The sequence below is a fragment of the Fundulus heteroclitus genome, chromosome 9, assembly GCF_011125445.2.
Source record: "Fundulus heteroclitus isolate FHET01 chromosome 9, MU-UCD_Fhet_4.1, whole genome shotgun sequence".
NCBI classification, from domain to species: Eukaryota; Metazoa; Chordata; class Actinopteri; order Cyprinodontiformes; family Fundulidae; genus Fundulus; species Fundulus heteroclitus.
The window spans coordinates 14,267,601-14,290,647 of record NC_046369.1 but is presented as its reverse complement, the minus strand read 5'-3'; the positions used below and the strand labels follow the sequence as shown (position 1 = coordinate 14,290,647).

The 23,047-nt window shown below is 41.8% G+C and overlaps 1 protein-coding gene across 5 annotated transcripts; it reads right to left on the bottom strand.

The window, feature by feature from the left end:
- Positions 1 to 1,047: 1,047 nt before the first annotated feature.
- si:zfos-943e10.1 (GRAM domain-containing protein 2B) lies at positions 1,048 to 17,789 on the bottom strand. 5 transcript variants are annotated; one of them, XM_021321503.2, is made up of 13 exons: positions 17,532 to 17,789; positions 7,968 to 8,129; positions 5,513 to 5,576; positions 5,329 to 5,401; positions 5,140 to 5,243; positions 4,939 to 5,037; positions 4,698 to 4,763; positions 3,944 to 4,012; positions 3,766 to 3,853; positions 3,464 to 3,547; positions 3,244 to 3,343; positions 3,020 to 3,127; positions 1,048 to 2,370 (listed from the first exon to the last, which is right to left on the bottom strand). In XM_021321503.2, the coding sequence occupies exons 1-13, from the start codon at positions 17,621 to 17,623 to the stop codon at positions 2,352 to 2,354; spliced, it is 1,128 nt and encodes a 375-aa protein (XP_021177178.2). In that variant the 5' UTR covers positions 17,624 to 17,789; the 3' UTR covers positions 1,048 to 2,351. The 5 variants fall into 5 exon arrangements, with proteins under 5 accessions (XP_021177178.2, XP_021177177.2, XP_012728034.2 ...); XM_021321502.2 differs by having other exon boundaries at positions 4,692 to 4,763; positions 7,968 to 8,126; XM_012872580.3 differs by having other exon boundaries at positions 4,692 to 4,763; positions 17,532 to 17,788.
- Between the last annotated feature and the right edge of the window lie 5,258 nt (positions 17,790 to 23,047).

Sequence of the window (23,047 nt, the reverse complement as noted above, 5' to 3'; positions counted from 1 at the left end):
GTAACTAACAATCTGACAAAAATGGGAGAAAGTTGCAGTGGTAGGAGTACTACCACTGAAAAAAAAAAAAAATAATAAATTTTTTATATATATATATATATATATATAATTCCTTCCTCACAAATTTATCTCATCCATTAAAAGTGTATGGACATTCACCCATGCATCCATCTGAGATCATGTCGCCGGGACATCATTCACACATGTCGACTTCTAACATTCAAGGGGAAATGCACCCAGTTTTACTTTCAAATGTTTTTATTTTCAACAGTAGAAAGCAATCTCACAGAGACTACTTTAAATTAGACACAATGCAAATAAATATAAATATATAGAGAGAGCCAATGTAGAATTAAGGACATTAACATTTGGTACAAAATTATTTACAACACTAAATAGTGCAAAAATCACCAAAAAAACAAAACTGCCTCCCATGTTTGAAATGGATCATTTGAGGACAATATTGAGTGTGCTGCCCCCTGGTGGAGAAATACAAGAACTGACAGTACTGCATATGGCATGGCAACAAAACAAAAAAAAACCTAAACATCTGAACATTAAGAAAATGCCTCTTCCTGATGAGGATGCAGCAAAAGTGAACACACTCACTGCTCCTCATCAGAAAGAGCTTTCACAACAATGGAGTTGAAATGTAGTATTTATGATTAAAAATAAAATCAACAAAGGGAAAGACGAACATTCGGATCAGTTGAATGGAGACTTATCAGTTAAAATCAAGTGAGATGAATGAGTTGTTGTTAAAGAAATAAGGAGGTGCAAACCGTGAAACCAATCATGAGCACTCCGTGATGAAATGACGAGCTGCAGCAACTAAAACCACATGGCAGGCAGTGCCCCGCCGACCCTGAGTGAAATCAACTTAAAAACAAGTCTTAGCACCATCAAATGCCGCAGGAAGCCACAGCGTTGCCCTTTCTTCAGTCCAACCAACGCGTCTGGGGTCGGGACAGGCACGATTTAAGCGGTTTCTTTTTGTCTTAAAGTGCGCTTGCTTACTTCAGCGGTTCCTCCCGCTTCTCACTTTTCTTTTTTTTCTTGGATTGCCTCTTCCTCACAAACACGAAGCTTCCACTTTTAAAAACCGCAAACAAAACAGTTACATTTCCTTCCCCACATGCATAATAGTTGTAAATTGAAATTTCTTTTTGGGACCACTTTTTTTTTTTTTTTTGCATTTGAAAACTCGGACCTGGCGGCTTTAGTCTTCCCTGTAGACGACTAAGAGCGAGAATGCATATAGGGTATCAGTCAAGTGTCAAAACCTGCAGACACGTGTTAGAAATACATTAACGGTAACTGGTCCTCAGGAGGCCTGTTGCTATGGAACAAAATGTTAATTTTGCACAAAAGATGCTACCGCAACTAAACACCTGAAGAAGACGAGAGCTGATTCTGCCTTTGGAGACCAGAAATCTACGCCTTGGGGACAACTTTCAGCTGTCCTGTTGTGCTGAGGATGTGTGCGTTCAGGATGCATTCATCCAGGAGAGACTGGAAGGGCAACAAACCTCCGAGCATTGATCATTAAACGCGTTTAAATCATTCCAAAGACGAGGAAAAGAAAACCCGCAATCGCTGCTGATCGGAAGAAGAGAGAAAGGCAAAGACCGTCGGGGAAAATCATCCAGCCTCTCGTGGGCCGATCTGCATCAGATTTTTTTTAAAAACCCATCGGTTCAAACCCACGGCAGACAGGAAAGAAACATTTAAAGTACCCGAAACCTGCTGCGCGTTAGAGGAGGAGGCCGAGAGACGGAAGCTTAAGGAAGAGATAGAAAGGTTGCCTCTGGTGCACTCATGCAAAAGATGTGCACTCTGTGCGTCTTTGGCTATGCATAGCGCTACGTCTCCAGTGTGGGGATGCAGTAAGAAGCACGACAGCAGGCCAGCGCTGCTCACTATAGCCCTGTTCAGGTCGCATGCGCGAGGACAACGGGACCGATGAGCGACACAAGTTCACAGACGTTGCAAGAGTTTGTGGAAGCAAAGCCCCCCCCCCGCTGACTCCTCGGCTGGCGTGGCACTTCGCTGACTTTGAGCCGTTCGTGGCTTTGGTTCTACCGACCGGCGCGCTGCAGCCAGGCAGCCGCGCGGATTCATTTGGCTTGGCTCTGTGTGACGACGCCGCTACGCGTCCGTTTGTTTACTGCGGAGAGGACGAAGAGCTCCTCGAGTCGACGGCGGCTCCTCCTCCACGCGGCAGCGCGGGCCGCCGCCGCAGCAGAGTCTGAGTACGTTAAGGTTTTGCGCCTTCAGGTTTCGGCTGTCGAAGAGGCTGAGAATCATCTTCCAATCACGAGTCGTCCGATCTCCCCTTCCGTCGATGAGGGTTATGTGTTTTTGTTGTACCTATCAAGACAAGAAGGGGGGAAACGGTTGGAGGCAGAATACGGACATCTCAAAGAAACCATTGAGTTAGGAAATATTTAAAGTAGACATGACTGAATTTCCCCCAAATCTTTCTTTCTTTCTTTCTTTTATATATATATATATATATATATATATATATATATATATATATATATATATATATATATATATATATATATATAAATAAAAATAAATTTATTTATTTTTTTTTTTTCTTCCAAATATGGTGTTTGATGTGTGGCTTTAATCCAAAATTTCGTCTTCAATTTTGTGCACCATGTAGTTGTGAGGTCTGGAAGAACAACTAACAACTTTTTGCATTGACGAGATGGGATTAAAAAAATGGTTTAAAAGATGGTTAAAAAAAAAAACGAGATGGTTTAAAAAAAAAAAAAAAAAAAAAAAAAAAAAAAACACAAAAAAAACCCCACAAGACTAAAATCAGACAGAGCTGTCCAGCAGGTGGCAGCACTACACCCAACAAGGCAGTAGTGCCTAGAAGGAGCGTGACGATCTTGAATGCCACGTTAATGTCAAAGTGTCTGTGCTGCGTTGTCGTTCAGCCGCAGCTCGGTTACCTGCGCCTCACGGCAGAGTGAAGCCTGAAATGCAAAGAGAGACATCCTACCCGCTCTGTAAGGTGAACTCTGGCAGCGCGCCGAGGGACGAGAGCTGCTCCTCTAGGGCCACGATACGGAGACCGATGTAACCCGAAGACAGCAGCAGCAGTACCACCCTGCAACAATAAGAGCAGGTTTTCAGGCTTTAGGCAGGCTATTTTTAAACAGCTGTGCATTCTCTAAAAAAAAAAAAAAAAAGGCAAGATGGAAGAAAGGAAGCAGTGCCACTTACAAAATCAAGTAAATAAAGAGGAGAGTGTTGAGGGTGCTGAACTCTCTCTGAACCAGCAGAGACTTGGCCTTTTCAGTCACTTTCCACATCCACGATCCACCTGGAAGGAAAAGATCACAGCTCACGTTAAGGCCTGGCCTATCAGCACCGAGGTTGTCTCTGCTCAGCCACGGCAGCGTGCGTATCTGCGTGTGTGTGTGTGTGTGTGTGTGTGTGTTACCTGACTCTGGGAGCTCCTCAGAGGACGAGCTGTCGCTTTGCTGCAGGTTGCTGAAACCCGAAGCGGTCCCATCGGGCGCTGCCTCTGCAGGACGCCGAGATAAGAGAAGAAGAAGAAGAAGAAGAAACGGCTGTTAAACACCCGGCGGGCAGACCTTGAACTTTGGACGTCCACGGTCCAGAACGGAATTAGAACATGATAACAAGCCTTGTTTACAGTCAACTGCGACTGAGTCAACAAAAAGCTCTGCGTGATTGGCAGCGACGTCATTGTAACGTTCGCGCCGTAACAGGCGTCCTAACCTCTGAGAGCTCGGTGCGGGGCCGGGTTCTGTAAAGACTGCGTTTCAGAGCCGTCCAGGCTGTCGTCCAGGCTGGACTGGCTGGAGTTCTGCTCAGAGAGAGAGAGAGAAACGGGCAGGGTTATTTTACAGTCGGCAGCTTTGGACCTGATCCACAGAACAGATTGACGTTTTCTTACCACAAGTTTGCTTTTGTCGAAGCTGTTCTCGCCTGAGGAGAAAATGGGGCTGCTGTTGGTGCTGCCCTCCTGTAAGAGAAGACCCGGAGACGTCAGCGCCTCAACTTTTAATGAGGAGCAAACGCAGGTAGCTGAAACCTGCTTTGGTCTGCAACTCTGTACTTTTATGCAACCCTTTTCCAGACATTTGGCCAAAAAAAAAAAAAAAAAAAAGTCCGGTGCATCGCAACGCTTTCACGGAAACGGTTAATCAGGACTTTTTCGTAACAGTCTTACACAATTTGACTAACATTTCTCTAAAAGTAACAGTCCAAATTTAATCAACTGTAGAAACTCTTTTTTTTTTGCTTTATTTTGATGATTTTCAATTCAATTAAATTTTATTTATATAGCGCCAAATCATGAAACATGTCATCTCAAGGCACTTTACAAAGTCAAATTCAATCATAATATACAGATTGGTCAAAAATGTCCTATATAAAAAGGGAACCAGTTGATTGCATCAAAGTCTCGACAAACAGCGTTCACTCCTGGAGAAGCGTAGAGCCACAGGGAGAGTCGTCTGCATTGTCCATGGCTTTGCAGCAATCCCTCATACTGAGCAAGCATGAAGCGACTGTGGGAATAAAAACTCCCCATTAACGGGAAGCAAAAACCTCCGGCAGAACCGGGCTCAGTATGAACGGTCATCTGCCTCGACAGACTGGGGGTTACAGAAGACAGAGCAGAGACACAACAAGCCACTCACCTCTACCTGAGGACAGACTGAGCGGAGCAGCTGGTAACAGGATTCTCTGTTCCTCAGAGACACAAAGAGGAACTGAACAATAAGAAAACAGAAGAAGAAGAGAAGGATTATTAGCCGTTTGCCTGGTGGTAAACTCAAACATTGAAACACGCCCTGCTGGCTTCGTTTCTAAAGCGCGGTTAATGTCAACAGACGACGGCTCGTCTGATCATTCTTCATGAATGAGAGCTGAGCCCATCAGACTGACCTTCTCTCCTTCTGTGGTGCGAATGGACAAGGCGTTAGGAACCAGCAGGGCTGTATTCTGCTTCTTCACCGTGTGGATGGAGGAGACCGGAATGATAACCTGCAGAGGGAAAAAAAAAAAAAAAAAAAAAAAAAAAAATGTCAGTCCAGATCAAACCGTGATTTCACCAGAGCGACAGGCCGGGTCCGGGTAGAGGCCTACCTTAGTGTCCTTTAGCAGAACCGAGGAATAGAAACAGGCGTTGGCGACGGTGATGTAAAGCCGACCGTGGTAGGGCACTTCCCTCTGCAGGGCACAGATGTATGCTGGGAGGAGAGCGGAAGGGGGGACAGTTTGATTAGTTTTACACAGTTTATTACGCTGCTGGTCGTTTTTTTCCCCTTTACCCACCATGTATCAAGTCTTCGCTCTCGGGAATGTCTGGAAACAACTTGTGGAATGTCTTGTTGTGCTTTGTGAAACTCTGAGAATGAGAAAAAGGTCCTTTAACTGAAACTGAACGGAGACAACATTTTCCCGCTGAAGCCTGAAAACGAGGCGTCTTCCGGCCCGTGGAGCAGATAAAAAAACTCACGCTTTGTGTGCCGGTGCCCTCGGTCCGCTCCAAGGCTTTGCCGTCAACGTCAAAAGTCTCTGACCTGGAGAGAGATACGAAATAAAATCAGTTTGAGAGAAGTTTGCATTTCGATGTAGAGGCAACAAACGCAAAATGAACATCTTTTCCATTCTAACTGGTAGGGCTGGACGATACAGAAAAAAAAAAGCGTATTGATACATTAGAAATCATATTGATCGATAGATAATTATCAACAAATTCAAAACGTATATTTTCAGTGCAGCCCTAACCATTTTATGCTGTTGCTTAGCAACCTATTTTTAGATACAGAACCCACAAACACTGAATTCAAACTCAACCCTTTATTCAATCAACTTTTTACCAAAACTGCAAGTTTTTAAAAAAATGAAAAAGAACTTGTGAACTCTGATATCTTTTAAGGGGGCAGAGCTGAGTGACGGAGCGTTCCTGGTTCTGCTTTGTGATTGGTTGGGAGGATGTAATGACTAATAAAAGCTAGAATGCAAAAGGAAGGAAAATTGTTATTCTATTGAACATTTTATGGACCTTTTTTCCTATCATCAATATATATTGTTATTGAATTATCATCCAGCCTATTTAGTTAGTTGTTGCTGTGCACTGCTGGTCAGCTGGCTGAAGGAAAGGCTTCTTCTCCTTACAACGCGTAAACGACAGACAAACTGAGCCGATAATTTGAAACAAGCTGCGGAGCAAAAAATCCCGTCAATCGTATTAAGCAAAACAACTAAAAACAGCGAACAATCAGCTCTGTGACGAGAACCAAAAGGTGTTTGTTGATAAAGGAGGAGGCTTTTAAACTCAGAAATAAAATGAAGTATGTCTGTGAGAGTGTGGACAGCGAGGAAAAGTTTGTGCATTTCAGTGTGAGAACGTTTCTTGGATAGATATCAAGCGTAGCGCTATAGTCAAAGCAGGAATGCTCCACTTGTGGGAGTAAATCTGTTGGGCTTTCTTTGGAGAGAAAGCCATAGTTAGCGCTGCACCACCAGACGGGACACGTAAAAAAAATAAATAAAAAAATGTGGTGTAAGAAAATGGAAAGGTTTGCCAACAGGAATTAAAAGGTGTCAAAATATCAAACAATTAGGATAAAAAGTACAGAGAATGGATTTTAACAAATAAAACCTAGTTTATTAAGAATAATTAATGAATGAATGTGCTGAATATCAGTAACCATAAGATATTTAGTTTGCGAATTTGTTTAAGAAAACTGGATTTCGGAAACAATTTGCTTGAGTTAATTCCAAAATAGCAAAAAGGAGTGCGACTAAAGTCGGACTTCCACCCACTACTCCTCCTACGTAGAGATATCTGTGGTGGTAAAATATGTTTTCATTGCCATTTTAAGTGTTTAAGCCTGGAAGAAAACCACAAGCGGCACATCTTGTTTGTCCTGTTTTCTTTTTTTTAACTGTTGTAATATTCAATGTCAATATCATGTTGGAAATAAGCGAATACAACAGCAATTACGAAATCCTGTGATCTAAGAGCATGACAGCTGCCACTACATTTAGAGCGGTTACTCCTTTTGTTTTAGTCTTACCCAAAAACGCTAATAGTGTTTACGTCATTATTTTCAAAGTAATAAACGCTTTATTGCACAATTTCTGCTACAGTAGGAAAAAAAATAAAAATAACTCTTGCTTTTGAGATTAGCATCTAGATGTAAGTTAAGGTCGTCAGGAAATGCTTTCCATTTTCATGCAGGTATACAACAGGAAGGCCGGCAGACGCATTAGTCCGTTTCTCATTCGGCGTTTTAAATTACAAACCCTGGTTGTAACTAAAGAAAAACGTTAAGAGCATTAACCACAGAGAGGAAGCGAATGAAACAACCATTATTTTATCCTAAAGCAACAAAAAGGGCCGTTTTGTCTTCAACATCCCCGTTCTGTTTCAAACATGTGAATCATGTGAGCAGACGGTCTGAAGGAGCTGCGCTCCCATGTGTGCGTCACGCCTCAGCACCAGCTGAGAGTCGCCCCGCATCTTGTGATGCACGGCGAGAAGCGCCGAGAACAAGTTTCTTGAAATTAGTGTATTTTTCCTTCATTTGAGGAGCTAAAAAAGACTATTTGCCAATGTAATGAGTATTTTTACCCCTAAAATAAGACAATTAGACATCCTATGCTTGAAATAAGATGATGGAGATGAATTGTTCCTTTTTTAAGTGCAAAAATCTTATTCCATTGGCAAATAGTCTTATTTACCTGCTCTAATCAAGGAAAAATACACTGATTTCAAGAAAATTTCCCCCGTTTTGCAGTGTTCGAAGGCGTCAGAATTTGAAAAAAGTCAATTTAAAGCATTTTATATCCAACATTGAGATGATTTCTGCATGTACAAACAAACAACCCTGTGTAGATGTGTTTATACAAGACGAACAGATTAAGAAAAAGTTTTTCTCAGGTTACTGTGTTTTAACTCCTACCTGACAGCGACTTGTCTGGTGAGGACTTTGTGCTGCTGCTGCAGCTCCAGCTGAGCAGCCTCTAAGCTCAAGGCTTTCCTCGCCTCCGTCTTCTTCAGGCTCTGGCTGCTCCGGCTTTTCTTGGCTTTGGCCGGCAGCCCGCCGCTCTCCACTGGGTAGCTGCTGGATGTGGAAAAAAAAAAGTCCAGATTAGTGCATATTGAACGGGTACGTTCAAAGAAAGCGGAGCCGAGCGCAAACAGACGTTACTGGGACGACAGGCGTGCCTCAGCATGACGGCTGAAGTTTCTCACCGCCCTGAGACGCACAAGTCAAGCTGGAGCATGCATGGGTAATATTAGGCCATTTCATAAAGAAAGAAATGTCAACGTTCAGCAAACTTTCTGACTTTTTTTCATTTAAAACAATAAAAAAAAGCACTAAATAAAAGCCGCATACATGGACATATTCAAGACATTTGCCTTTTCAAACAATCACATCAGTTCCTTCGCCAACGCCGCGGCCCTATTCTGCTCCACGATTATTCCACGACCCCGTCGACCTCGTTTCCAGCACAGCAGAGACGCGAGCGATGTTTGACAGACAACAGAGTTATCTTTACGACGCGATGGAAACGCTCGTCCTCTTCCCAAATGAAACCTTTTTATGGACGGACACTGCGTCAACGCTCAGACTGTACAAACGGACCTGTTGGCTGCTCTCCAAGATGCTTTCTGGAAGTTGAAAAACTCGGAAGTGGAGGAGGGAAAAAAAAAGAAAAAAAAAAAAAAAAGTGCTATAAAAGCGAGGCTGCCGGATTTCCAAAAGCCAATAAATTTTGAAAGGCCACGGCCCGTCCTTGACCGGGGACAGACGAGGCACAAGTACAGGAGGATGAAAACAAATGGAAGAAGAAAAAAAAAATGGCTTTAAGCTGTGATGACAGCAAAACTTGACACTTTATTTATAGCCAAGATGTAAACAAACTGAATGTCTACAGAAAAAAAAAACGACTTACCTGCTGACTTTCAATCGCTTTGATGAACGGAAGCTCATATACCTACTAACTGTAGGCATTTCCTGTACTTACAGGTGGTTAAAAAAAAAAAAAAAAAAAAAGCTTGCCAACCAGCTGTTTAAGTTTTCCTTCTCCCTGAAACCAGGAGAGAGTTTAAGTCCTCCGCGTAAAACAAAGCTGTGATCCGGGACTAGACTTGAGACGGACTACGGTTATCTTCTTCGTCACGTCCTGCCAGGAAAAGCTGCAGCTGTGTTGTGCTAGATCAAAAAGGAAGCCACTTTGTGTTGAGAGTGGTGTGACACTCCGTAGACGGCTGACGTCAAGCCCAGCCACTCCCCCCCCCCTCACCCCCTCCTGAGCCTGAAGGAGTGTGAGAAAGGCCGGCCAATAGATGCAGCCCTGAGTGCCGTCTCCCCTCCCTCTCTTACACAAGGCCGACGCTCTCAGAATGCAGAGGAGGCTTTGACATGTATGAGAGGTTTAAGGCCGGTCCCCCAGCTACAGGCACGCTCCACGTCTCAAAAGAACGCCTCGATCTGAAGCGGGACGACAAGCCGGCAATCTGCAGGAGCGAGTTACGCACACTCCATGTCTAAAAAAAACGGGGGAATTTACCACACCTTCTGCCAGAGAGTGAATCTAAATTTAAACTACTTCCTCCAACTGACTGACTAGTTAAAAAGTATTGCTAAACAAGCCGGATCACATATGCTGGGCAAAAGATTCTCAGTGCCCCTCTAAAGAAAGAGAAACTAAATCTTGTAGTTTCTTGTAATTCTAAAGCTCTGCTGTGAGCCGGCAGCTCTTGTAAAGCTTGGAGCTCCACGCTGCTCCAGACATTTTGAACTGAGAAAGCTCCATGGATGGGAGGCCAAACTTTTCAGAATAAAAGTCCAGTTCTTTTTCTTTAAAATTTTTTGGCCTGACTGATGACTGAGAATCTTCACCAGCATTTTGCAGGCTTTTAAACTTGCTCAGGAAGATTCACTACGTTCATGTGCCGATTGGCATCGGCTAACAACGAGCCTCCGTTAGCCCTTCGGTCTGGTTGAAAATCCTCAAAATGAAGCAAAAAATAAATAAATTAAATAAATAAATAAAGAATTAAATAAAGAATACAGAATTTCCACAGTTGATTAAATGTGGAACGACCGTAAGCGTTACTTTAGAGAAATGTTAGTCACAGGCGTTACCGTCAAACTGTGTAGTCCGGAAACTGACTGGGCATAATAATAAATAAAATCACAGTACAGAATTAAAAAAATAAAATAAAAAAATAGCCTGATGCTTTGGATCTGCAGAACTGGACGTCCCAAACAGCTTCAAAAAACCCCGGGAACTTCTCCCTCGCTAACTTTGAACCGTGAAACTTTTTCAGCTACGAAACGCTGAAGTCCGGTTGTTGATTGGATAAGCCTGATCACACGCTAGAGGTGCATTTATTTAGAACATTAAAAACACTTAAAAAAAAAAAAAAAATTTTCTTCACAGCTCTTGTGCCTCGATCGCCTCAGGGAAAGGAAGAACGTCGGAAACTTAATATAGTGCCAGGACCGCATTGTGGAGAAGTCGGTGAAACTAGTTTCACAGCATCCAGATGGAAAAAATGCTGCTACTAAAACATGTCATGTCACGCAACTTTTACAGGAGCTCTATCTAGTAACTGGTTTTTGAGAAACAACCAGTTTGCAGTCAGAGAGAGTTTGCGATCGTTAGACAATTTACTTAACATAAAAAACAATAAGGACTTGTTGCTAAATATTGTTTCCAGTCACTTAATGTGTTTCTCTACATTCTTTGTGTACGTTGCCGTGATGTTACAACAAAAAAATAAAATAAAACAAAAATAATAATGAGAGGAACAATTGCCTAACAGTGCTTTAAATGTTAGCTAGTTGTTCGTGATTAAATATTTTCATCCGACCTATTTCTACCAAGCAGATTAGCACATAGGACTGTTGGGCTTTTTCTTATCCAAGCCCAGTCAGCTGTCTAATAACTTATAATCTCTTTATCAGTCAGAACTCGCAGTTTTTTCTTGATGTAAGTAAATAATGTGCAGGACTCTGAGATGCTCTGGAATCAGTTAACGCGTCGCAAAACCCTTCAGTTCAATCTCAACACTTTCTGAATGAAAACCAAAAGGGTTTAGGTTAAGAATCGGTCCAGCTTGCTGCATTTTATATTTTATTTTAAAGAGACTCTCCTTAAGTAAAGCTGTGAAAGCTAACAAATATTTCCAAGTGACCACATTAGTCAAAGAACGGTCTGTTCCGGGTCCATGCCAATTTCTCTTCTACGTTTCTAATCAGACCTGCTGATTACAGTTTTGACGGATTCACTTTTTAGGAGCTATAACAAAGAATATAAAGGTTGCTGTTTTGAATTCAAATGAACTTTATTCAGCTCAGGCCCTGTTTACATGACATTGATATTCTGGCTTTCATTGTTGATATACCTCCAAACCCCTAGGGGGCATTAGTACAGCCTCCCATTTACAAACTGTGCTGCTGTAAGAAATTTGCCACTGTCATGTAAATGAACAGCATAAAAAGCAACTAAACCGGTTAGTTTTCACCAAAAAATTAATAAAATATCATGTAAACAGGGTCTCATAAAAAGTGCATTAAAATGTATACCGTTGCTTAATGTGGAAATGAGAGTTCTTAGTTTTATTGCATTTAATAAACAATTTTCAGCATTTAATCTCTGGATCAGTAGTCAGAGCAGATCAATGTAAAATTGGTCGATTGACTGGAGCTCTGGTCAAAATATGGCTGTTGTGTAACCATGTACAAATGTGACTAAAACTCATGTCTCCATCTCCCGTTTAGCACTTTAACTCCCTTCTCAGGAAAGTCAAAAACCATCTCAAGCGGGCAAGTTATTTAAAATGTTGCCGTTTCCATCAACCTTTTCTGACGTGATCCTTCCCAATGAGCATAAAAAGTTGATAAAAACATGACTAGTGAAGGTCACTTCCGGTCACCTTCGGAAACTTTTACAGTGCTCTCCGTCATGGTGTATATTTATTAAAAGAACGCAAGATTTTGATCTGGTACATTCACATAAAACTCCTTAGATCACGTCATTAGCTGGACTTACATTTTTGATGATCTGGTGTTCATCATTCTGATGAAAATCATGATACCCAATCAGTACTTTGTAACAAGAAGTGAGTCACAGACGGCATTGGAGCAGATGGTTGTGTGTTAGCAAGTTAGAATTAAGTAGGATGAAACAACCTATGTCATGCATAACACTGGTGCCACTTAATTACCACTTTGCATTAACAAAGCAGGAGGCAGCCTGAATGTCTCATGCTGGGAAACTGCCCTTTGACCCACTTTCCCCTCAAGTGAAAAACCCCATTGCTGAGGGGGAAAAAAAACAAACTTTTCAGACTAGTTTTATCACAACCTCAAATTACAAAACATCCCAAACATCCAATAACTTATCGGGAACAAAACAAAAGCTTAAGATTACACCAAACACAGAACAGCTTCTACCTCAAAAGCACCGCTTATCTTACGTTGAACACGCAAAAAAAAAAAAAAGAACGCATTAGTGAGATTCCTTTTATCTGCTTTTGTTCTGGTAACATCTTAGAAAACAAGATGATATAGATAATCACAGAGAACTAATGTTAGTACACGCCCAAGCTTATCCAATGACTTATGTAAACAAAAGATTATTAAAGTAAATTAAACTTGTGTTCTCTACATTGAAACAGAAAAAAAAAACTCAAATTTCAAAAAAACCCTAAACACATATCGGTAAGTAGAAGGATTCGACTTACCTGCTGACATCTCCCGGAGAATTAGGATCATCCAAAGCACCTTTTTCACCTAGCAAATCTTTCTCCATGCCTAATTTCCCCCCTAATTCCTTCCCCCGAGCTCAAAAACCAACAAGAACCTGTTGCCTCGTTTGGCATCGAGCAGCTAACTGACAAGTATCTCAGCACCTTTGCTCTTATATCCTCGATATCTATCTCGAAGGAGGGTAAAGGTCCGGTTTATTGGGACCTGTGAAGGAAACTCAGACCTAAGTGTAAAGGTTAGGCCAAAAGCTAGAAATAGACGGCGGGATAACGCCTTAATAAAAAGAGAATAATGAAACTGCTCTTTGTCGAATTCAGCCGTGTGGTCTGGCAACGCTCATCGGTGGCAGGGGTTTAGGAACATCGTAGGGTCGTTTTCATGCTGGAACACCAAACAACACATTTCAATACCCTACTCTCATGAATGGGTTGGGGGGGAGGGGGGGGTTAAAAAGCTGAGAGGCCGGTATGCACAACAATGGCTAGCTTAGTCTCCGTTCAACTTGTGAATGGGGCGCAGCTCGAATGCATGAAAAGCTTCAGGGTTTGAAAAGAGACAAAGAAAAAAAAAAAAGGTTAACCTTCATGTCCAGGAAACGCAACAAACTGCATCATTAGAATATCTAAAGGATCATCTCCTCTTTAAGAGCTCATTTCCATGCGTGTGACATCACCCTAAATTGTCTCAAGGCAGTTCAGCTGTGCTTGTTACATCAGTCTACTTCAGTCAGTCATCACATATGACTTACCTAACGCTCCCATCTCAACGCTAAGTGCCACGTTTCCAGTGCAAACATGTGACAATGACCCTACAGGGTGAGCACTCGTTGTGGCCTCGGGCAGGTCCAGAATAGCTGTGGCCACAATGACAACACCACGGCCAAGCTCCTGCCACAGTCCTAAGGCCTTTTAAAGCGTTTAGCACTTTGTTCTAGATAGGAGGACTGCGACGCCAGTGTAGGGTTACACGCCATCTACTGTAAGAGATGAAAAAAAAAAAAGGACATTGTTTTATCTCGCACCCACCTTATATAAAGGCCTGGAATGATAAAACATTCTGCAATCTCCCAGTCTGAGAGATAAATGCGCGCAGACAACCGTTAAAAATCAGGTGACCGCTGTCCTGAGGCGGTAAATATGCGAGTCAATGTTGGATAAAGGGTCAGTTATTTCCCGCAATGTCCAACCGTGTACAGTACTATGGCATGACTAACTCCATAACAGCTGCTATTAGTAGATTCAGACGGTAAAAAAAAAAAAAAAAAAAAAAAAAAAATCACTTTCAACCAGCAAAATGGATATTCGCAACGAGGGGCGTTTACTTTTTTTAACAAAATGACTAGATATACAGATCTGAAGTGCAGAACCCCCCCTGAGTTGTGGAGATCTGTTGCTTTTTGTTTTCTGTCCACGAGTCGAGGCGGCTGATCCCAGCGGCCCTCCCACAGACACCAGCCTCGTCAGCTGCTCTGCCACGCCGGCACCCTGAAGACTACTCCGTTTCCAAGCAGCGTGCTCTCCCATGACCAGCACAGCTGCTGGAGCAACGTGAACCTCATGTGAGGCTGAACTGCAGCCTCCAAAACCCAGAAGCTGTCTGAAAATGAAACACAAAGCGTGCCAGCGCCCCCTTGTGGACAGCCAAGGACAATCTTTAAAAAAAAAAAAAAAAAAAACGACCCATAAGGATCTTCTTATTCAAAGGCAAGCAAATCACAACTTTGACTGCAAGTAGTTATAGATTCATTACAGAATTAAATCACAAGGCCTTCGTTGCTTTTAGAAGCGTAAAAAAAAGAGAAAAAACTGCACAATTAAATTTGTCAGGGAAGTTGACATTTGACCTACATTCTGATTTTTTTTATTGAATTCATCAAAATCAGGTAAAATAAAAAATTAAACCACCTTTAAATATTATTCTTGATCAGACTAAAAGGATGTAAGATAAAATCATGTAGAGTTAATGTACACAAGCCTCAGCAGAGCAGCCATTGAGGGCAGATTTCTGTACAACACAACTTTCTGTGGCATCCTGCCAGCGAACAGCAGGAACTTTGAACTTTGTGCGTGTCCCAGGGGTAACGGGGAATGTTTCTGAGCGTGTGTGTGTGTGTTGCTGAATGAGTGTAGCTGTGTTACAGAGCAGGAAGGCACGTGGTGTTTTGCCCGGAACGAGTCCCTTCACTTCCTCCATGAAAACCAGGCACAGAAACAGAGAGCATCTTTCTTTCAGGGCGACTGTGTCGTCAGCTGGAAGCCATGTGTCCATGGAAAAACCGCATACCAACGAGGGCAGGAAAAAAAACAACAACAACAACAAGGGGTTTTTCTGATCTTTGAATATAAAACAAAGGAAGTATTTTCAGCTCTTATGATAACAGAAGACAGTTTTGAAAGGAGGAGACACCAAATTAAGACTGAATGAATTTGTTATACTGTACGCTGAATGAGAGCAAAAGGATTCATCTGTAAATCATGGAGGGAATAAATAAAGCAGCAGCAGATGTCAGCTGACCGAGAATAAAAGGGCGCTTTATGCGGGCTAAATTGCTTACATTTTATTATCGGAACTTTAAAATAAAATAAAAAGTATTGGACTCAGTCACTATTGTGTTGTTAAAGCCGTTTTCCTGGAAGGAAAGAAGATATGAGCTACTCTCTGGCTCTTTGAAACATAGTGAGATATGAGATGAGCTATGAGATCTCGCCTTTCAGGAAGTCTGTGAGGCCCTTTTTACTGAAACCATGATGCCTGGTAGGCGTTGGAACTGCCTTTCAATTAAAACCTTCCTCAAATTGCACGTCTTTGCCCTCATTCTGACACTCCCCAACTTTTGTCTTCGGCCCTCCAGGTAAATCCTTTATGCCTCTCATAAGTATTAAAGGTTTCAGTGACCTCTCTTAATGCCAACAACGAGCCGGGGTCGCCTTTTGTCCCCCCTACAGACAGAAGCTGAACAAAGTGCCAAAGAAACAGACAAAAAGCAAACAGGTGTAGCCTCATTTCTAAGTAGGAAGAGCCTCCACTCTCCTCCCTAAATTATCAGGGGAGATTTTACCCAAAGCCGCCTTCCGGGTCCCAGCTAGCTCTGATCCTAAAGTCCAAGCAAAAATATAGTTACGCCAACCCAAGTTATTATGAAAGAAAGGAACGCCTGTCTCAAAAGACGGGCGCCATGCCCCAGCCCAGTTAAGGGCAGGGTGAAGGTGCGAGTTTGAAACCAGACCGACCTCCGCAAACTGCTTCAACCTTGAATGCTCGCCCGAGCATCACAGGATGAAGCAGCCAAGGCCACGGCCGTTTTCTTGGCTGCGCGAGCAAAGAAGCCAGTCATTAACGCCAGCCATGAACGGGTCTGTCCCCCCACACCCCGTTATTAAGCGATAAAACAGCCCCACAGATGTGGCTTCCGTCCTTCGGCACAGGTTCTCCCTGTGCGCGAGCCGCACATGTGATTAACGGCGGCGCGTGCCCTGGGAGCATCCTCCAGGAGCCCGCAGAGCCGCCACACCCAGTCTGTTCCAGAGTGCAGCAGCTGCGCGCGCTGCTGCTGCTGCAGCTGTGCCAGCTCCCTTCCCCGTCACCAGGGCAACCCATAACTCCCTGACGGAGGGCTGCGCAGGCCCGTGCGCAGAGCCTCTTACAGAAGAGCAGAAATTAAAGCTCCTTTTGTACCCGCTTCCGGCGAGCACCGCTGCAAAAACAACAACAAGCAGACAATCGATAAGACCGAACGCACAAAAAGGTTTTGAGTGCCTTAGTTCAACTGCCCTAAGGTGGCACGTGCGTGCATGTTTTTGTTGGGAGTGATTATCGCCCACCATGCCACCCTACAGACGCAGAGCGGCGACTGATAACCGGCAGGCCTCGTCTGACTGGAGGGGGGGGGGGCGCTCTCTCAGACGCCTCCACATGGCTATCAGTGGGGAGGGACGTGAAAGGAATAACTCACGCTACACACGAGGCACTGACGGCATTTATATGACACTCGTGGGGCCTAAAAATAGGTTTTCCAGGAACATACAAACTTGGCCCGTGATGCTATCTGATAGCTGTGGCGGGGAGAAACACATGCCCCAGTATGGGTGCATGTTTAGAAGAGGGGGGCGATGGTCTCCGAACGGCAGGTTAACGCGAGATTATCGGGCAACCAGACCTGGCTGCAGCTCTTGTTTTATATGCACGTTTTTTCCCCTTCTCCTGACGCCGCGCGCTTCTCTAAAGTGACCCCATTAGACAGGCAGCGCTGTGGATGAACATAACTCAAGAAGACAATAATAAGGCTAATCCGGGCCAGCCGCTTTGTTGTTAATAGGCTGACACGTCCTGGATGAATGGCGATCCACCAGGGCGGTCACTGCTGTCAGGCTGGACAGCACATTGTTAGAAACAAATACTAGGCGGAGGCAGGGGCGTTCTGCCAGAAGTGTTTGAAGAAATTAATACATAATCTTCCCAACCGTTAGTTTTTGGGAGAGACTTTACCTGACAGACACGGACTCCACTTATTTACATGACACCACATCCTCTCCCGGTCAGCCGGCTTAGCATGCTAGCGGTTTGTGCCTGCTCTACGGAATATTTCACAGGCCCTTTAACGCAACTGACCGCGAGGAACAAACCTCTTTAGACACGTTGCTGTCAGCAAATAACGGTCAAACATCCGCATCCATTCCAATTTTCATGCACCAGGCCCCCCCTCCCGCGGTGACGTTCAACCCGGCAGATAGCTCCGCTCACCTCTCCTTCATGAAGTGCTTTAGTCTGAAGATGGCCTTCTCGTCGATCTTCCTGAGGAAGGTTTTCAATCTCTCCCTTTTGTTTTCAAGCATTCTTCCCTCAGCCAGTGGTGGTGGTCGGTCGGTTCGCGTAGAAACGACTCTCCACGCCAAACTCCTCCACCGTTCTTGTTTGGTTTCTGCTGCTTCTTCTTCTTCTTTTTTTCTAACGACCCCCCTTCCTCTTCCCACATCATCCACGGCTGATTAGGACAATGAGCCTAAATCGGACCAAGTCAGAAGACCAATCAGGAACGCCGAAGCCGGTGAAAAAAAAGTCATGTCAGACGAGTCATCCAATCAGAACGAAGAGGCGGTCCCCTCACGGACCGCCCATTACCTTATATGAGAATGGTGGGCTGTCCCGGTCCAACTGTCTGGGGATTTAGAAATAAACAGAACATGTATGATATGATCGCACTTTTAACAATAGTAAGTGTTTATTTTCCTGTTTAAAGAACTATATTACTATATCACAATAAAGCCTTGCAACAGGAAGAACTGCACTGCAATGTGGTTAACATACCTAACACATAGGAACATTAGTAATATTTCAACGTCGATAATTGTTTCTTCTGTCGTTTTTTAATAATTATTAATATTATTGTTATTATTATTATTTATATTATTCCTAGTAGTAAAAGTAGTAGTAGTAGTAGTAGTAGTATTGATGAATGCAAGTTCTTTTTCATTATTTTTACTCATTCTTTTCTTTTCTTGCATTTGATAGTTTTCTGATAATATTCTTTTTTATTTCATAATTTTTGCATATTTTAAATGTTGGACTGTAATATAATCTCTTATTTAAGTATTATGATTCAAAATAATAACTGAAAAAAGTTTTTTTTAAAAAAGGTTTAAAAAACGGGGCAATAGCTGTCTCTTACAGTAGAGTCAGTTGAGATTTTGTGACATTTACCTATCAGATAAGTTACACTGTTCTCATACTGTGCCTGCTTGTCACTTATGAGTGTTTGCTGTTAAAATACAATAGGTTACAGGAGGGTGGTGTTCTTAGTAGACTGATCTTTCACCTAAACTGCAGTTTAGCTGCCGTTTAAGCTTGCTGACACAATAGTAAAAAGAACCTTGAGGGAGTTGTTTGAGATATTTCAGGAGTTGACCCTGAACTTTAACCTGTCAAAGGTGTGACAAACAGCTCCAATAAAAAGGAAAATAACACAATATGAGACTTGAAAAGTTGGTAGCTTGCAAAACTGATCATACCCTTTGAACTATTTTACATTTTGTGGCATTATAACCTCAAACTTTAACACGTTACAATGGGAGTTTATAGGAAAGACAAAAGCAAAGTGGTGCATAACTGTGAAGAGTTAGAGAAGAAATAAACGGTTTATATGGCTGTCTACCTAAACTAAGGGGTCTGCGCCCCGCAGCTCTGGAGCTCACTTCCAAAGCTGCAGGTCTTTGGACCTTCTACACTGGCTCTTAACAACTTTGGCTAAATATTTTAAATACCAATTAAAGGTGCGAAAAATATATTTAATAACAAATGCAGGTATTTGCACTTTTTCAGGTCTTAGATGGAGTAACTACATTGAATTTCTACCCTAAACGATACTAACAGTATCAGTAAAACTCCTAAATATCAACATCCATTTGAAGAAACTGCATATATTCCTTTTTGCAAAAGCTATGTAGTTATTTGTTTTAACCTAAATCGAGAAACTCTCTTGTCTTTTTCAAATGACAACAAATGTCCTTTAATAGATATTCATCAAAAACTGTAAGCTGTCTTTTTCGAAAGACTTGGAAACATTTGCATCTCAAAACAAGTTTACATAAACAAGACAGAGGGCAAAATGGCTCTTTGGGTTCAGTCTTGACCTAACTGATAGATTAGGAGTACCAAGCAGACTGGAGATGCAGAATTCATGTGGAAGAGTCTGCCTTGGTCAGATAATACCAATGTTGAACTTTTTGGCTCACATGAAAAATGTCCAATATGCAGCAAAAATTAACAATGCTTACCCCCGTGAAGGCAGCGTTTCCACAGTGAATCATGATGGTGGCAGTATTATACTATGGGGATGCTTTACTACAGGAGGGACAAGGGTCAGAGTTGATGGGGAGATAGGTGGAGATGAATAAGAAAAACTTGACAACAACCTGTTAACGGCTGGAAAACACTTGAGGCTGGGGAATAGGATCAGCAGGATAATAACCCATACATTCAGTATGGATGTAGTCAGCGTTGGTACCTAACGCTAATTGAGAATCTTGAAAATTGAGATATGCTCACCGTCCACCTACAAAGAACGAGCAAAAGTCTCAGTCCCACAAGGCTCTCATATGGAGATTTAGCTAAAGGGGGATTCAGTGGGCTGAACACAAATGCATTGGAGAGGTAATGGATTTTTAATCATGTAAAAAAGCAAAATTTATTTTTTTGTTCCCGGTTATGCACTACATTCAATCACCAATAAAATGCATAGAAATTTGGGGTTGTAACTTGAACAAAAAAAAAAGAAAAAGAGAATGGTTTAAGACCGCAGAACATAAAGTCATGCTCAAATTAGAATATTGCTGAAAAGTTCATTTATTTCAGTAACTTATTTCACCACTGGGAAACACATTATATAAATGAATACAGACTGATGATGTTTTAAAGCCTTTATTTCTGTTAGTTATGAGTTTTTTTCCACCTCTAGCGAACAAAAACACAGCATTTAAAATTAGAATATAGCTAATTCTGGACTTTCATGCAGAAAGGGTGCTGCTGAAAAGTATGTTTAATACCTGCTTAAAGGTACTTTTAATCTGACAAACAAGTCTCTTAGAAATCTCTACTCTAATTTATTGAATCGTCTGTTTGCATATTGTAAAAAATAAAATAGAAAAAAGTGTCAAACCTCTGCTAAAGGTGTTCATCATAGCTCCTTTTGAGTTTAATGCTTTGTCGATGTTTAACTAAGTTCAAACTGATTAACACACACCGTTCTCTAGAGTATTTTAAAACGCTTGGAAAAGTCCTTGAAGACATAAAAAAATTATGATCAAATAAAGGTTGAACAAAAGCCAAACAAATATTAGCAATGAAAGCCTTTCTTTTTTTTTTTCTTTCTAGTTTCCTCTCTGGCTACTCAGGCACCACCAGGAACAGAAGAGGCAGTGCATAGTCTCATGACACAGCAAACACGCCACCCTCACACAGTCTGGCCCACGCTAGCCGGATGACGGTTTTCCCTGCTGAAAGGGAAAGCGCTCTTCATGAGGAAGTGTGTAATAAGGTGGTGTAGATTCTGCGTAGGCCTCTGCAGGCTTTTCTCTGCTGAATCATAGCGTGACAGAAAGATTGTTAATTAGGCAAAACAGACAAAACCCATCCAAGACACGATATCCCACTCTCCCGGTGTGACAGTGGGCTTGATGTGATTGGATTACTCATATTTTGAAATTAGATGAGGCTTAAATCGCCCCAATAATCATCAAAAGGGTATATTTTACGAAACAGGTATGCATTCTTGTGGAATCAAAATGTTCATAGAAGCTAACCTAATGATTTCATCGTTGTCAACATGAAATTTTCATCTTTATTTGATAACAAATATAAAAAATAAATAAAATAAAAAGGAGTAATTGCATATTAAGAAAATAAATCACTCTAGGAAATGTAACCATTTAACAATATGTCTAAAATATAAAGGAAAAAAATTCTTACAGAAGTTGGAGAAGGGGCAGAAGGAAGCAAAAGTGCGAAGATTCCTTGTTGATTTGAACTGCATAGTCCACAGCGCTCAGTTTGTGTTTGGGTCCTGGGGATGGACAAGTTCTGTTTGTCAAGGGATGTGGTTTTTGCCGACCCAAAGCGCTGCGGGGATGAGGTTGATGAGGTTTATTGGATAAACAAAGACACTTACAAGCACGGGGAACAACGGAGTGAACAGAGAATCCACTGAGGAAGGAACACAAACCAGGAACTTGAATACACTGGAAAACAGTCAACAGGAAGAAAACCAGGTGTGTCACAATAAACAGAATATCAAACAGCCGGAGGGTAAGGCCAAGCCGGGGGAATTTAAGATGCCGGACAATCCAAACTATACACAAACCATAAACAACAGAGGATCGTGAGAAAATCCATTTAGTGGTGTGTTTTTCTCCACATTTTTTTTTTTTTTGATGTGCTCTTGTTATTTTTCCTTGTCTTCTGTCTTTGTGGGGACACGTAAGGCTCCTTGTGTCTGGACTCTCAGACCAAAGTTTCTCCATCCCAAGGACAAAACCGTTTTAAAACAGAGGGGGCCTCAGATTCCAGGTTTCAAAAACCTACAGTTAGGTATTAAGCGTGATACCCTCCTTGTTTCAACCTATGTCACACCGTCATGCACATGAATAAGACGTCTCTCTGTGAACCAGGCAAACAAAGGCCCTAACCAGTCCCACTGTTAAGGGAGCCTAATCTGCATCTTTTTATTCTATTAATTATTATGACTTGAATTATTTTTTTTAAATCAAACTACCTGATACCTGGGCAGTTCTTATCATATAAGTTGTTACTCTCTCATATTTTATTTCCTTTACTTTCCTTTTCTTTCTGTACTTACTTTCATGAACAACAAAAAATGACAACTGATTGTTTGTATAATTTAACAGTAATCTCCTTATTTTACTCCTTCCCATATTATTGTATTGCAACATCAGATGTTATGCTACAAAAAAGGCTTATGCTATGCAACATTTCAATAAATTAATCTGTTTTTTTTTATGTTTAGCAAAGCAATGTTAAAATCCCCACAGGCATAAATGATTTTTTTTTTTTTAGCTGAGCCAAACAACTTTTCCATAATGACTCTGTATTTTCATTGGAGCTTGGCTTTCTTTACACAGTTGACATGTCTGTTTTCCTTTTTTCCACATGTATCTCCACAGTTATACAATCCTTCACATCATCCATGGTTATTGACATATTTTCCATGACTAGATATGATAAATATTCGTGCACAAACGGTGCCACTCCTCCACCCTCCCCATTCAGTCTACTGATGCAGTGGAATTATATCCTCAAAGAAAAAAAAAAACCTGAACTGTTTTTAAATTCACGTCTCTGAAATATCTATTGTACTGAAGGTTTTTTAAAATGGATTCAGATATTCTTTTATGTTTTCAAAATGTGCATACAAACTCCTACTTTTGTAATAGATATACAGTGCGCTAAGTAAATAGTTGAATTATAGTCCTGGTCAGTGAAATATTTAAAATCAGTCTAGAGGATTGCAGGAAAATCTGTATATGGGTCTCTGTCTTGTTCAAATATTGACATAACCTTTTAGAGGAAACTGTATATTTCACTGATGCAACAGAATTGAACATATAGCCAAACAATCGTACTTGCAGTTCCAAAATGCACACACCTGTACCGACACCACCACAGACGTCAATAGAAGTACATCAGCGTTTTATCACAGACATCTAAGTTAGTCACAATGATGACCAAATGGAAGAATCTCGTAAAAG

Excerpts from the sequence above, each read along its gene's own strand:
- si:zfos-943e10.1 (XM_012872580.3), bottom strand. The coding sequence starts at position 17,623 with ATGCTTGAAAACAAAAGGGAGAGATTGAAAACCTTCCTCAGGAAGATC. Across the intron at positions 5,402-5,512 it reads AGGGCACCGGCACACAAAGC|AGTTTCACAAAGCACAACAA; the intron begins GTGAGTTTTTTT and ends TCTCATTCTCAG. Across the intron at positions 3,548-3,765 it reads CCCGCACCGAGCTCTCAGAG|AGGCAGCGCCCGATGGGACC; the intron begins GTTAGGACGCCT and ends GGCGTCCTGCAG.